We start from the raw sequence: 14,381 nt of genomic DNA, 5'->3' as shown, positions 1-14,381 counted from the left end.
CTCCTTCCCCCGTTCCACTCTGACTTTCTCAAATAAAGATGCAAAGACTCAAAAATATGATAATCACAAAGCTTCTCTCATTCTGAGAAGACCACGCAAACAAAAGACTTGAAAATTTGAAGGTTCCCAAACCATCACATACCTTTAGCCTATGAAGCTAGGCAACAGGAAGATCAAGATGAAGGGTGACTCACCATGAGCACATGTGACCATTTGTGAAGAGGGGCAGAGAAGACAGCCTTGTTTGCAGGATGTTGTCTATAAAGAGTCATTCGGCGGGGAAGTCCATGCTCATTTTGAAGTTCAATTTAGAAAAAGTCATGTATTCACCAAGAATTTAAAATGCTGACTTTCTTTCCTTCCTTCCTTCCTTCCTTCCTTCCTTCCTTCCTTCCTTCCTTCCTTCCTTCCTTCCTTCCTTCCTTCCTTTCTTTCTCTCTCTTTCTTTCTAGATTTATCTGTTTACTTGAGAGAGAGAGAGCATGAGTGGGAGGGGCAGAGAAAGAGGGAGAGAGAGAATCTCAAGCAGATTCCCCGCAGAGCGTGGAGCCTCATGTCACGACCCTGAGATCGAGACTTGAGCCGAAACCAAGAGTCGGTTGCTTAACTGTCTGCTCCACCCAGGCACCCCTAAAATGCTGACTTTCATCTGGTAATTCATTGCAATGTGGGGTGGGATGGTGCTTTTAAAAAAATATATTTTTTTGCAGAGTTCTGTAGACCCTTTTTATAGGCCACTGAAAGTCATAGAGGATATAAACATCACTTTGCCTACAAACCTAGTAAATTGATTGGGCTAGGGCACTTTTTTGCCCAGAGTTTTTCTATTAAAAGTCAGCATAGTAGAGTGAAAATAGCAACAGATTAGAAATGAGAATTTAATTCCACCCCCATTTCTGCTACTTATTAGTTGTGTGACCCTGAGTAAGTCACAACCTCAACTGCCTACCCCTATCTGTAAAATGAAATGGCTAGAATACAGTGTCATTCTGAGGACCACCCTGGTGAGAATCACCGGAAGTGCTTGCCCTCATGGAATGGTCACTGGGGCAGGGCCTAGGAATCATCATTAATAAACACCTGTGGTTCTTATGCTGGCTATAGTTGAGAATCCCTATATCCCTTGCTATTGTTGAGATCATCTCTAGGAGGCATCTCAGATGGGACATTGTCATATCCTAAAGGCTTTAAAGGTTCTAGTGAAAGCACTGGTTCATTTATAAATCAGTTCATAGTTTATGTAGCTCTTGCTTTTCCTAACCAAAGACGTTGCCCCATTTTCTTCTCAGTCATAGCTGACCAAAGCCAAAATACAACATCCTGTCCAAACTTCATCCTCAAATGAGCCAAATACATTTCAGTGTCCTTGACTCTCAGGTCACTGCCTTGTCCAAGAGATCTCATAGCTGTTTCCTATGTTGTTTCCCAACTGAAAACACTTCTCTTCCCTAGCCGACAACAAGGTCTTCAGTTTGGTTCCAAAGCCCTGTGTCTCTTCCACTTCCTGCAACAGCTGAGATTTCTCTGGAAATCTCTCATTCACATATTTGCCCTGGTTTACTTAGCAAGTTAGAGCTGGGAGGGTCACTGAATAAGGGGATTTGGTACCAGACAGTGTGTAAAAATAAAACCAGTCAGAGCTGGAGGAGAATGACAGAGGTGATAAAATACTGGGACGGTGAGTGGCTCAGTAAAGGGGAAGTCACCTAAACACTGTGTTAGTGGACTGGTTACTCAGCCTCTCATGGTCAGAGATCATGATCTCAAAGACAGAAATAAGGACATGTACTAAGTCTTCCATAAAAACAAATGTATTTGATTTACAGTAGTATTCTTCATTCACAGATAATGTCTTCTCTATTTTTTGGTATTAAAGTATCTTTTCCTTTTGAAATGGTGGTAATGCTTAATTTTACAACTCTACTTTTTAAGGACATTTAAAATCCTATGATGGCTCTCCCCCCAAAGCCCCCCCTTATTTTGTTTTGATTTTGATTTGAACTTTTCTTGACTCCCTGTGGCTCAAAATCTCCTAGGAAAGACTGACTCTCCCCCTCGGCAAAGGTACATTGTCTATCATGGCCAAGGCATCTGAAAAGCAGACCTCTCTCAGAAGCTTGGGGGCAACTGTACTAATGGATTTTTAAATGGCAATTTCCAGTCGAACCCCTTCAAGGGAAAGTTTTCTCTACTTGAACCCATTCAGAAGTAGTGATTATATTATATTTTTATTTTTTGAGTACATTGACTTTTTCCAGAGGGAGTCCAGTGGAATTTGGGGTGGTTTTTTTTTTTTGGTAGGTGGTGGGGAAGGCATTGATCTTTCTATCTCAAACGTGGAGACAGAAACAGGGAGTGTCCACTTGGGTCTCTACGTTGTCCTTTCTCAGATGGAGCCTGTCTTTAAGCTCTGAGTCTAGCTCACCGCATTCATTTGCTATTACTGCTCAACTGCAGGCAGGATTTCCTCAGATTTTAATACAATTGCCTGGTGACCTGAAAAAAAAGAATCCTTTTAAAAGTCACCATTCTGGGTTCCTCTTTTATACATTTTCCCAATCTGCTCAATACCTGTTACAGCACTTCTGGAGGAAGAGTGTGGGCAGGGGTTAGGCTTCACACTTGAGCAGCTCTGAAAAGGGTTGGAACATTTATACCCAAGGCAATGTACTTGGCTGGGATTCTATGTTCCCTTTGCTATTTCTGCAGACATTTATGCTTAAAAAGAAATTTCTCCCACCCCTGCAGCCAAACTTCTCCTCCGACTGGATATACACACATACATATCAGTCTCCTTGCCTAAAAACAGCAGACGGGCTGAGGTAGAAAGAAACAGAATAAACACAATGACCCGGAACCATTTTACAAAGTGAGAGGGGTTCATTTTTGAGTGAGGGCAACTAAGCCTGAATTCCTCTCTGGAGGAATCTGCAAATAGCGAGACATAAAACTACGACTTCCATGAGGTAAAACATCCTCTTCAATGTCTTTCTTTGGGTGAATATGATTGTATGTCTCACATTCTTCCCCAAACCTTTCCTTCAGCTTATCTGGGAGAAAAGATTTCTCATCTTTCCTTTAGTCAGTCCTCCATTAAACCTATCCAAGCACAGACAGCAGAACCCATGACTGGTTGGAAGATGGCAACAAAGGTTTCTTACCCTTCCCCTCAGCCAAAGTCCGCAGGCTGCCTGTTCCCTGAAAGCAGCTGTGGGAACCCCTCTCCCTCATTCTGCCTGGGTCTGTGTTTAGGGCTCTGGTTTGCTTACACAGAGGAATTCCAACTAGGATTTCAAGGGAAGCCTGACTCTCACTCTCCCATAGGCCCCAGCAGGCTGGTTTTGCAAAAAGATATTCCTATATTCAGTACTCGTACAGCACTTCTTTATAAGGATCTGCTTATAATTGTCAAGGTCTGATGCCAACCTTTTTAACCGACAATTATTAATACTTTAAAGGAACTATTAAGCTGCATAACTCAACACCTATGGTGAAGAGTGATTCCAAATAAGCAGTATGGCCTTCTTCCTTAAGACGAGGTCCACATATGGATATGAGGAGTTTCTCTCTCTACCTCTCTCTCTCTTTTTTCAAAATATATGTATTGAACATGTAAGTGTCAAGCATTGTTCTGCTTCTGAGAGTATACAAAGAAGATTCAGTCACAGCCTTCAAGGGGCTCACAATCCAGGTTTCACTCATGCAAGAACAGAGGAAAGTACTAGGTGCATCTGTGGGCAAAACTGAGGGAAATGGGGCTGATTAAAGCTCGGTGTCAGGAAATCTCCACAGTGATGGTGTTTTAAGTCTTTTAAAACACAAAATGGATACTGAGAGAAGAATTGTATCACCAGAAAGGAGACACTAAATACTTCCCAGATGCAAAATGACCTGGGACCTTGAGAAAACCCTAAGGATTCTGGTAAGGACCAGGAGTTTGAGTAACATTATGGGTCTTGTCAACAATTTACTGGGTACTTTAGGCTCTTCCCTCAAGTGTTCTTTAACTTCCGGGTGACTTCTAAATAGAAGATGAAAATATTATTATAAAGTCCATTTAAATAAACCTACTATATGAAAAAGTTATCTCTTCCCAGTTTGTTGAAATGAGGGAGTCATAATATTTATTTCATCAAGGGGGTGTGAAGCTTAGTTGGGATTAATTTCCTTCATTACTCCTTCCAGGGCACTGAAAAATTTATATGATCCCATATGTGGTTTGTAGGAACAGACTTCATGATGAGTTGATGAGAAATAGTATGAATATTTCACCAAGTTTTTCATCATTGTTTCAAGTAGAACCGCCCTCACTCCAGCTTTTCCAGCCTCTCAGGATGGCGCGTCTGGTCACTGCCAATCCATTGTGTGTGCTGCTGCCTCACCAAACACCCCAGAGCCTTCCTTTGTGGAAAACCGCCCTCTCCGCCACGCTCACTAGACCCACCACATGCAGCATGTACCGTTTATACGTTCGCCTCTTTCCCCAGGTGATTGTGAACATCTTCAGGGCATCGACTTACTCATATTTGAATCTCTGGCATCTTATGTGGTGACTAGCAGAGAAGAGGTGAGCAAATAAAGCCCCATCAAATGACTGAGGGCACAAATCCTCTGCTCTTGTGACAAGGCCAAAACCAACCCACGTCTTCTGAACATGGGGACCTGCTCTCCTGTTTGTCTTCTTTTCCTGTTCCTCCTCACCCTGAATTTTCCCTTTCCTTTCTCAATAATATACATTTATCTATTTAAGGCAGTGGTTTTCGGCCTTGACTGTGCAGTAGAATCACTTGGGGGAGCTTTACAAATAAACACTGGTGCCCAGCCCACCAACACAGATTTCGATTTAATTGGTCAGGGTGGGGCTCTGGGGCTGGTATTGTGTAAATGCTCCTGTGATGAGTCTGCAAATGCAGCCAGGCTTGAGAAACACTGATTTAAAGTGATAACTCAAGTCCGTCTTTTAGAAAGACTGATGTGCCTCTGGTGAGTTTACCTTGCTCTGGTTTCAAAGCAGGCACCGTCTTAACCACTTATTCGGTAACAAATCGAACGCCGCCTTATGACAGCACTTCGCTATTCATTTGTTCCTGGGCTCCGGCACACCATTTTGATGATCCGTGAGTGTAGACACACGTACCATCTCTCACACCAGACCAGAAGAACCTCGAAGGCGTGACCGAGTCTTCTACTTCTTTGTATCCCCAAGCCATGCACATTGTGGACCAAAACATATTTTTGATTATTAAAAAAAAAAATAAATCCGAAATACTAAAAAAAAAAAAAGAAAAAAAAGAACAACCCTAGTAGAGGCCATTTTAATTCCACTTTAAGGACATGTGTTTGGTAAGAGTAAAAATGTTGCAAAAAGGGTGGGGCAGGATTGAAGCTGACTAGAAAAAGAGTAAATAAAAGTCAAATGGAAAGAAAACTAAATTAGTCCAAAAGAAAATGTTCCCCAGCTTCTTAAGAGGGTTTTTGCAAACACTGAAGCAGAATAAACAAGACAGTTAACTTGGCTTGTGCCCTGATAAGGAGATTTCGTTCTTGGTCATATAATTTTACAAAGTTTCCAGGGTGTAAAGAAAATAATCAGCCAGGGAGGACTCCTTCCCTTGGACTCTACAACTCAGCTCTTGGTTTAATCGACTTGCAGAGCTGCTCAGCTTGACCTGCCCTCCTTCCAGCCCTGTGATCTCAGACTAAGCCTCACGTTCAAGGAGCCCTGGTGGAGAGCCCAATGTCATAGAAACAGGATCAAACATAATCCTCATTCCATGTCCTTGATCCCTTGGTGTAGCAGCCTCGGTGCATTGGTGGGGGTGGGGAGAGCTCTACCTGGTATCTTCTCCTGGTGGTTAGTGTTCCAGAGGTCGGCCGATGCTACCGTGATCTAGGCATGTTCTTCCACTAAGTAGTGTTATGAGGAAGTACTGCTTGGAACAACTACCTTAAAGACCAGCTTAAAGCACTGTTTTGTGCACATATCCCAGAAAAGGTTTATCTTCATACGGCTTCTTTACTTTGTCAGAAGTAAGACCACAGGAAAAGCTCAGTGGATCACGATACACATCCTCTGCTAAAGTGAGATAAGTTCATCAGATAGACACATGTTTTCTACATCAAATTTTATCCTACTTATTAGGCCACAAATTGAAGGACTGGTCAAAAGGCATGCACATTTCTATAGATTAATTAAGTGTAAGTTCTTTTGCCTGGGTTGGCCATTTTAACACTGGTCATATTTTACTTTGCTATGGCATTTTATTATACTTTACTATTATATTTACATATTTTACTAATTAGTGTTTGAAAACATGATTCAAAAGCATTTAACTCTGCTTTTGATTGATTAGCAATGATAGTAACATGTTGTCCTTTGTAGATTAAGATAACACCCTGACTCATTTGATAAGCTATGAGTTGATAAACTGTCACTGATCTATCCATGCTGTGCTCCTCATTCTTCTTGTGACTAGTGGCCTGTGTTTGACCTTATGAGCCAAGAACCAAGAGCCACCAAAATCTTGCAGTTACCAAAGAGACATAAAATAATAGCATTTGTCCTACCAGCTACCTTCTATTGATATTGAAAACATGGAAATGACTGGCTAATTTATTAAAGCAAAAGGAAAAGAAAAATATGGCTCTAACTTCTTTATATACTAATAAATGCAAGCTAGAATTGGTAAAACAAGGATCTGAGAGTCTGGAGTCCAGGCTACCATATATAACAGACTACATCACAAAATCAGTGTGTGCCATCTAAAACCTAAAACAGAAATAAACTACACATTTTCAAGGAACGGGGTTACATGGATCGACACTGATTCACAAGCAATTTTGCTTTCTCAAATAGCAGTACTGCCTGACAATCCTTAATGATATCCCTGATAGCTGCAAACTGGGTTTATTGAACATAATTTATAACCTAGGGTACAAACCAAAGGACATTACGTTCTACAGGAACATCTCTGGCTATGTTCCACTGAAAAGAGAAGTAATGGATTCAGAAACCAGGATACTTGAATCACAGGGGTAAAGGTATCACTGAGGTAATGAGCACGCCAGGGCCTGAAAACTTGAGAATGTTCCCCTAAACAAAAACAAGCAGCTCTATCTTCTCAGAACATGGCTGACTCAATCATCAAGATGGAATGTTATTTACACAGTCCCAAGCAAACCAAGAAGAATCCTCTGGTCTGTAACCAAGGGCACTCGGAAAGTTATGTCTGGAACAGGCAAAGGCTCATGTCTGTTTCTGATGATTCCTGACTCCTTGAAAGACAGCCAATTTACCTAATGCAGGTAAAGGGCAACAACTCCCTGCCACCTCCTCCAGAAAGGACCACCAGCATGATATTTCATGCCTCTTTAGTGAATAACCTGGATTGTAATGTATTTAGCAAGATGGGCAAATCTGGATTCTGAATTCTGCCCCATTCAACAAATCAGAACAATCACCCTATCTTCTTCCTCCTCCTGCTTGTGGGAGAGGTCATGATGGAACCTGGTCCACACAACAGAATAAAGTTGAGGTTAGGCATCGAGAAAAATAAAGTCCCTAATTATGAAACATTTTACCAAAGGGGTCAGACTGTGGTGTCCCTTTCTTTAGAGTGAAAGAAAGGGTGTAGAAAGTTAAACTTTCTGGATGGAAGGCGGGGGAGTTCTCATTTGAGGCCAGGATAGAAACCATCAATAGGGAGCCCTGAGAGAGCTATCATCCTTTTGGGGGTCTCTCTAGCACCTTTTGGTATTTGAACCTACTGGCTTAGGAGTTAATGCACAAGCATCCAGGGTCTGGGGAACAGTTAAATCACATGAAAAGATTTGTCTGGACTTCGGTTTTCAAAGCATACTAACCTCAAGAAAAAGCACCATCACTATTTAACTTGTACACAAATTATCTAGTCCTCAACAAATACAAGCTAAGTGAAATGATCATTCACCCTTTAGAGACGGAGAGTTTGAGATCCCTAGAGGGTGGACCTTGGTCACTTCCAAGCCATTGGCAAATATCAGGAGGCATGCTAACTCCATGGGCTCTATTCTTACACATTTTTTCCTGTGAGTGACTGATTTCCCACTTCATTATAACGGCTATTGGGGCGGGCAGGGATGCTGGTTTCTTTACTTAGCCCCTGACAGTGCTGGCCCAGGACAGACAAAGTGGGCAACGCTTTCAGAAGACAAACACTCAGATTGCTAAGTACATCTTGCTCTCTAAACTCGACAATCAGAAAACATTTTCAAAGCACTCACCTGTCTTCTTTCTGAACCAAGGTACTGGAGAATCAGCCGGGTGTTCACACTGTGACTCCAGGTGTTTCCTAGGGCAGCCGTCACACAGCTGGATCCAGAAGAGCCTGAAATGACATAGGGCAAAACCATGATTATGAATGCCCACTCCTTGTAATGGTGTTTCACATAAACAAAAGTCCAATCATTGCTCATTGCTTAGAGACTCCTGGGGGGCTCAGTTCATTACCACCAAAGCTGACAAATTAGAGAAGAAGGAGAGAGGTTAAGGAACATGAGACTAAAAATAAAAACCAGCATGCGCTTCCTTCAGCCTCAGTGAAAGAGACCACCACTGAGCTAAAAGATAACAGAGGTATACATCGAGAAGAGCTTGCATGCAAGGCAGCTGGGAACCATTGCTAATAATAAATCGAGCCACTCAACATCCGTGGCAGAAAGGCATAATGCTACTACACAGAATAAGAGCCAGTTATGAAATAGTCTTAGTTTAACAGAGTTGTAAGACTTGTTTAGCTTGATAAGAGTCTTAACTCAATTTTCCTTATCAATATAGAAATGGCGGCATATGCATATAAAATTCCTTTGCTCTTCCAACCCCTGTGCGCGCGCACACACACACCACACCCACCCAGAAAAGGAATCCGGAAGATCTAACCATTTCATATCTAATCTGTATTAGACAACCTTACCCCCAGAGAAACACTCTTTCACCTTCTAAGGCTTTCCTGCAAGGGGGCGGATCTGAAGGACCCATCGGAGTTTCTAGTCTACTCCAAGTTGTGCTTCACCTACTACCTTACATCTCCAGAGCTTCGCTGACCCCTTTTGACATCACCAGTAGGAAACTATGCCTGATCGCTTCTTCTTCTTCCTCCTAGAGGCAGGCTCACAAATCCCACCACTTAGAAGACTGCCCACCCCCCTCCCCTCATATCTGGCACATCCTGAGATCTCCTCTGAATTCCCGTGCCCATTTTGGCCCTGGGCCATGAGAGGAATCCTAGCCCTAAGGAGCACAGTGGGACATTCACTGTGCCTTGTATGCTGAAGATGCCATCTCTTTGCAATGAGGAGACTGAGTACAGAGAGGCTGAAGTCCACCAAATTAGCTAAAACAACATGAGGCCTTGAGCTTCTCATTCATTGACTGCTTACTGCATCATCTGATTTTCACCCCTCAGTCTTGAGTATTAGTCTTCTTTTCTTTTCTTTTTCTGGTCCTGTCATCTTTCAGGGCGGTCTACCAACTTTGTATGGCCTTATACTCCTGGGCCCAAAGATTACAGCAGACGAATGTGGGTCAGTGGCTCAAGGCTGGAGGTGATTTTGTTGGCAATGTGTAAGTGGGAGTGCTGCTGGCATTTAGAGGGTAGAGGCCAATGACGCTGCTGAACACCCTGCAACGCACAGGACAGGTCCCCATAACAAAGAATTATCCAGCGCCAAACACAAGGGTGCTGAGGTTGAATGCCCCTGCGTTAGACAACACCAACCATAAATTTTCTCTGGTTCAATAGATACAGGAATGAATTAGATGGAAATCAACAACTGGGACCACAACAAGCCTGAGGATTTCCAAATGAAGAAGAATTTAGCATAGGAAAGAATAAAATTTAGGGTGACCGTAGTGCATCATGCACTTCATTCAGAACATATACAAATTAATTGAAAACAAATTACCTAGACCACGCTCGTCTGATCACATCACTCCCTTACGCAAACTCCTCCAGCAGCCCTCCACGCTGTGGAGAAATACTAACCCCTGAACGATGCATCCGGGGCACTTCGTCATCTGCTCCGGAGTGTCCCTCTGGCCCCACTGCTCTAAGCTTTCTCACTGGATGGTCTCCTGTAACCTCCTGACTTCTCTGTCCCCATCCTCCTTGACCTCTTGTCAGCAACTGATAAAGCTTCCCCCTCTTTTGGCATCCAGTATACTGCTTCTTCTGGATCCCGATGAGTATTCTTTTCCTTCTCTGCTTTTCTTCTCCCTCTCTTCCTGGTTGTGGGTGGACTGCAGGGGGCTGACCGTGACCAATTTTTCTCCTGTCTACCACCCAAGTGTTTTCAGTGGCTAGGAAGGTAATGTGCATTAGTAAAAAGGCCAGCTGTTTGCATCTTAAAATGCAGGAGTCCTTTATTACTGCAAAAAGATATACTTTCTTCCATTCTTCTTAAAATACACAACCCTCTTGTCTTCCATTATCCCCTTTCTGAGAGAGACATATTAATAAAAAAAAATACTTTCTGTTATTAGAAAACTAACCCAGGAAAGGCAATATCAACTGATTTTTCTTTCCTTTTTTGCGTGTTTATAAAACAGCTTTTTTGAGATAATTCACACACCATACAATCCACCCAAAGTGTACAGCTCACTGGTTTTTACTATATTCAGAGTTCTTTAAGCATCACCATGATCGGCTTTAGGACACTTCATCACCTCAGAAAGAAACCCCATGCCCCTAGCCATGTAAGCCTCAAGTCCCTCTTTCCTGCCCCCCAGCCCTAGGCAACCATTAGTCCACTTTGTGTTTACTATGAAGTATTAGGAGATGATGAGGAGTAGTGGAGAAGGAGAGCATCCATCTATGATTGCAAGGGGGGCAGACCCTGGCTGCCCTAGCTATTGCTGTCATGTGACAATACGAGTTCATAGCCAGCCACATCTTTTGACTTTTAAAAGAGAAGCCAGAAGTCAATGTTTTAAGTACAATCTCCTGTTTAAAATGTTGGCTTAATTTAACAATTTTTAAAATGAACATACTTAGGAGCCGTATATCACTCATTGCCACCAAGCTTGCAACATCTGCTGCATATGGCATGTCCTCACTGTTGACAAGGACCACACCCCCACATGGATGATTTTGAAGCTTTTGTCTCAACCTAGGACCAGCCTTAGCACCTGTCCTCCATTTTCAACAAGAACTACAAGCCTGACCTAGTGAACTGCAACAGTGTAAACTGAGTATCTTCGAATCAAGTTTATGTCTTCCCATATAACTCACTCTTCCTTCTTTGTCCCTTTCTTTGGCCTTCTAGTTAATCGGGTTTAGAACCTCAGTTCCATTTTTAAATTTCTCCTCCCATGCTTCTCAGTTCCAATAAATTGCGACGTCCTATTGATTCACCTGTAAAATCTCACCTGTATCCATTCCCTACCCTCCGTTCCTCCAACCCTGACCTTAGATCAGACACCCAGTACCTTTCACCAGGGAATGGCTGCTAGAGATTTCTAACTGATGTACATGCTCCTGTCAGTTCCTCCTCACTAAAGCCCATTCTCTCTTCTTCTGCCTGATTAACTTCCCCAAGCACACACCTAAGCACACTCCCCTGCCACTTCTGATCAAGTGTGCTCAAAAACTTTCAGTGGCTCCCAAGTGTGTCCAAAGAGTTCTAAATTCCTCAGATTGGCATCCAAAGTTCTTCTAGTTTGTGCCCAACCTGCCTTTCCACACTGCTCCCTCCATACCACTTCATATAGACTTCAATCCAATGTAATCACTTCTTCCCCATGTCCCTTCCACATCTGACATGCCTCTAGGTCCACATGTTGTCTTCGATACCACGTCCTGCATGCTGCTTTCTCGGTCATCACAGACATACTGTCTTCCTCCTCTAAGTTCCCATAATACTTTCTTTCCCTCTCTCACGTTACACTGTTTTCTCTCCTGCGGTATAACCCTTGTGTGTGCTTTTCTTATCACCCCTAATACATATTTTAAGAGGGCCAAATCCATGTCTGATTTATGCTAGTCTGCCCAAATAATTTAACTTATGCCTCGATCATTCTGTGTCACTGATACACAGGAGATACATAATAAAACCTGATTAAATAGTTAATGTTATTCCTACTAAACTTTGAACCATGTTATATATATTTGTTTTAGCAGCAGATTTACATTCTAATTCTATCTTGCTTCAGCTAAAATTAATAGCATTTTCACATTTTTCAAACAAACTTGTTAGAAGCTTGTTGCTTAGATGCCTGCTAAGCGATAGGATGAAGTAAGGCTGAGCTTTCAAGTTTGCATGTGACTAATTGGAGTTAATTAGTTTAGCACTCAAAAAATATGTACTTTTTGGTAATAAAATTATAGGCACTTTCCAGGTCTGGAAGATGTTTTCAGGAGTCAGAGACATATGTGGCCAGTGGTGACTATTTAAAGAACGCCATGTCCCTAAACCAATGAAAACAGTATAACAAAGTACCCATATACCTGGCTGCTTTCCGGACAGGTGAGCTCAGGTCCTGACAAAAGGCCATGAGTGCAAATGACCACGGAGAAGTTACTAATGGAAACCCTGAGTGAGCGGCTTAAGGAGATCTATTTTCAGGAGTTCTTACAAACATTACGCCACTACAAGAACAGTCACAGAGGACCTTGAAAGCTAATGATAAGAACAGACAATATTTTTAAAGTACTACAAATGAGGCACTAGGTGAGCCCTTTATATAAGGAGGGCTTACGTCTTGTTTGAGCTTCATATCTTAGTTACATCTTTTTTGATCCTCATAACCACCCTTGGAGGTAGGCAATATCATCACCCCTATTGACAAACTAAGGCTGTGAGAGATTAAGTCACTCTCCCAAGGTCACATGGTTGGTTAATGACAGGGTCGGGACTCAAACCGGGCCAACTGTCTTCACCACTACTCCACCTGGCCTTCTCCAGTCTCATGATGTCGAACAGCCCGCAACTGGGTCAGCCCAGTGGGGCCCTCGGGAAGGGCCTGAAGAGCCTGAAGGCCCATCTCTGAGGAGACACTGATGGAGGCATATTGCGAGCATCTATCTCATCGCTCATCTGAATCTGTGTGTCACTCTGGCTCCACACCAGCTTCCTCTGTTCTGATATACAGTGATAACTCAGGGCAAGGGGTTTCCAGAAAGACAATGCATGCCCCGGCTTGGCAAGTTATTTAACCTCGCTCAACTGGCCCAGCAGCTGATTCATGTCAATCAGGTGGCCTGAAACTGACCCTCTGTGGTTGGAGGCCTAGTATTTCACTTAATGGAACCCTGAAGAGTGGCTATAGGTGGTGGGATTACTTGAGAGAGAAGCGGGAGAAAGGAAGGTGGGGAAACAGTCAGTTACTATAAATTTATAACCTTTCTTTTTTTAAAAAAAGATTTTATTTATTTACTTGAGAGAGAGAGAGCATGTGCACACAAACAGGGGGAACAGCACAGGGAGAGGGAGAAGCAGACTCTCTGCTGAGCAGGGAGCCCAACATGGGGCTGGATCCCAGGCCCCTGAGATCAAGACCTGAGCCAAAGGCAGACACTTAACCCACTGAGCCACCCAGGTGCCCCTGTAACTTTATTTTCAACTAGAAAATTCAGTGGCCTCATGTCTTTTGACTTCCAAACATTTCTGGCATAAATAATCATTAATGCTGTTTATGAGAAATTAAAGGTAGAAGGAATCTGCTTGCTGGCCTTTCAGAAAAGGTGATTTCCTGCCCAATGACCTAATTGGTCAGGAAAGAGATAAGTGAATCTTCCCCGATGCTCATTTTAAGCGGAAGTTCTAAAAATTAGGGCACTCTCTCCCTTTCTCCTTTTTGATGACTCTGATATTTAGACTTGCCAAGGCAGAGTGACTTCATTGTACTGGAATTTGGTTCATTTCAATACAGATAGAAATATCAAAAAAGTGAACTAGGTTTTGAAAATATTTTCATTATTGGGGCTTTTTCATCATCATAGGATTGAGCTTGCGGAAGTATTTAAGTAAGCTACATGGAGAAAATCTAATTTGTTTACATTGAAGTCAGGTCTCTCTAAAACAGACTGTGGGGACATTCGTTCTCCACTCTCCGAGACTCTTTTAGGTAAGTCAAAGCACGTTTTCTTTCTGTGATTTCTTACCCATCTGTAAAATGTGAATAATAATTCCTGCCTCCAGGCAACCAAAGGTTCACGGTGACTTTCAGATGGAGATATTTGGTATATATAAATGACAGGAACAATGCCGATCGAACACTGAAGATGAAATTCTAGGGAGAAAGCAAGTCGAATTATCATCTTCTACATTTTTTATTCTATTAATAATGAGGCAAGCTAGTAAAGCTCAGTAATGAAGTGGTTAAAACAACAGGATTTGGATTCTGG

At 42.5% G+C, this 14,381-nt stretch overlaps 1 protein-coding gene across 11 annotated transcripts in view; it reads right to left on the bottom strand.

Moving 5' to 3' along the window:
- The window catches only part of RAD51B (RAD51 paralog B), a 695,021-nt gene that overhangs the window by 176,017 nt on the left and 504,623 nt on the right, over positions 1-14,381 (bottom strand). For all 11 annotated transcript variants that reach the window (XM_087856049.1, XM_087856053.1, XM_087856047.1 and 8 more), the window contains one exon: positions 8,263-8,366. In XM_087856049.1, the coding sequence (XP_087712175.1) occupies positions 8,263-8,366 (104 nt within the window). The remainder of the gene's footprint in view (positions 1-8,262; positions 8,367-14,381) is intronic.

This window comes from Ursus americanus, chromosome 26, assembly GCF_024610735.1.
Source record: "Ursus americanus isolate L20-20 chromosome 26, mUrsAme1.1.p, whole genome shotgun sequence".
In the NCBI taxonomy this organism is placed as follows: domain Eukaryota; kingdom Metazoa; phylum Chordata; class Mammalia; order Carnivora; family Ursidae; genus Ursus; species Ursus americanus.
The sequence above is the reverse complement of the archived record's forward strand: the minus strand, read 5'-3'. Positions and strand labels throughout refer to the sequence as shown.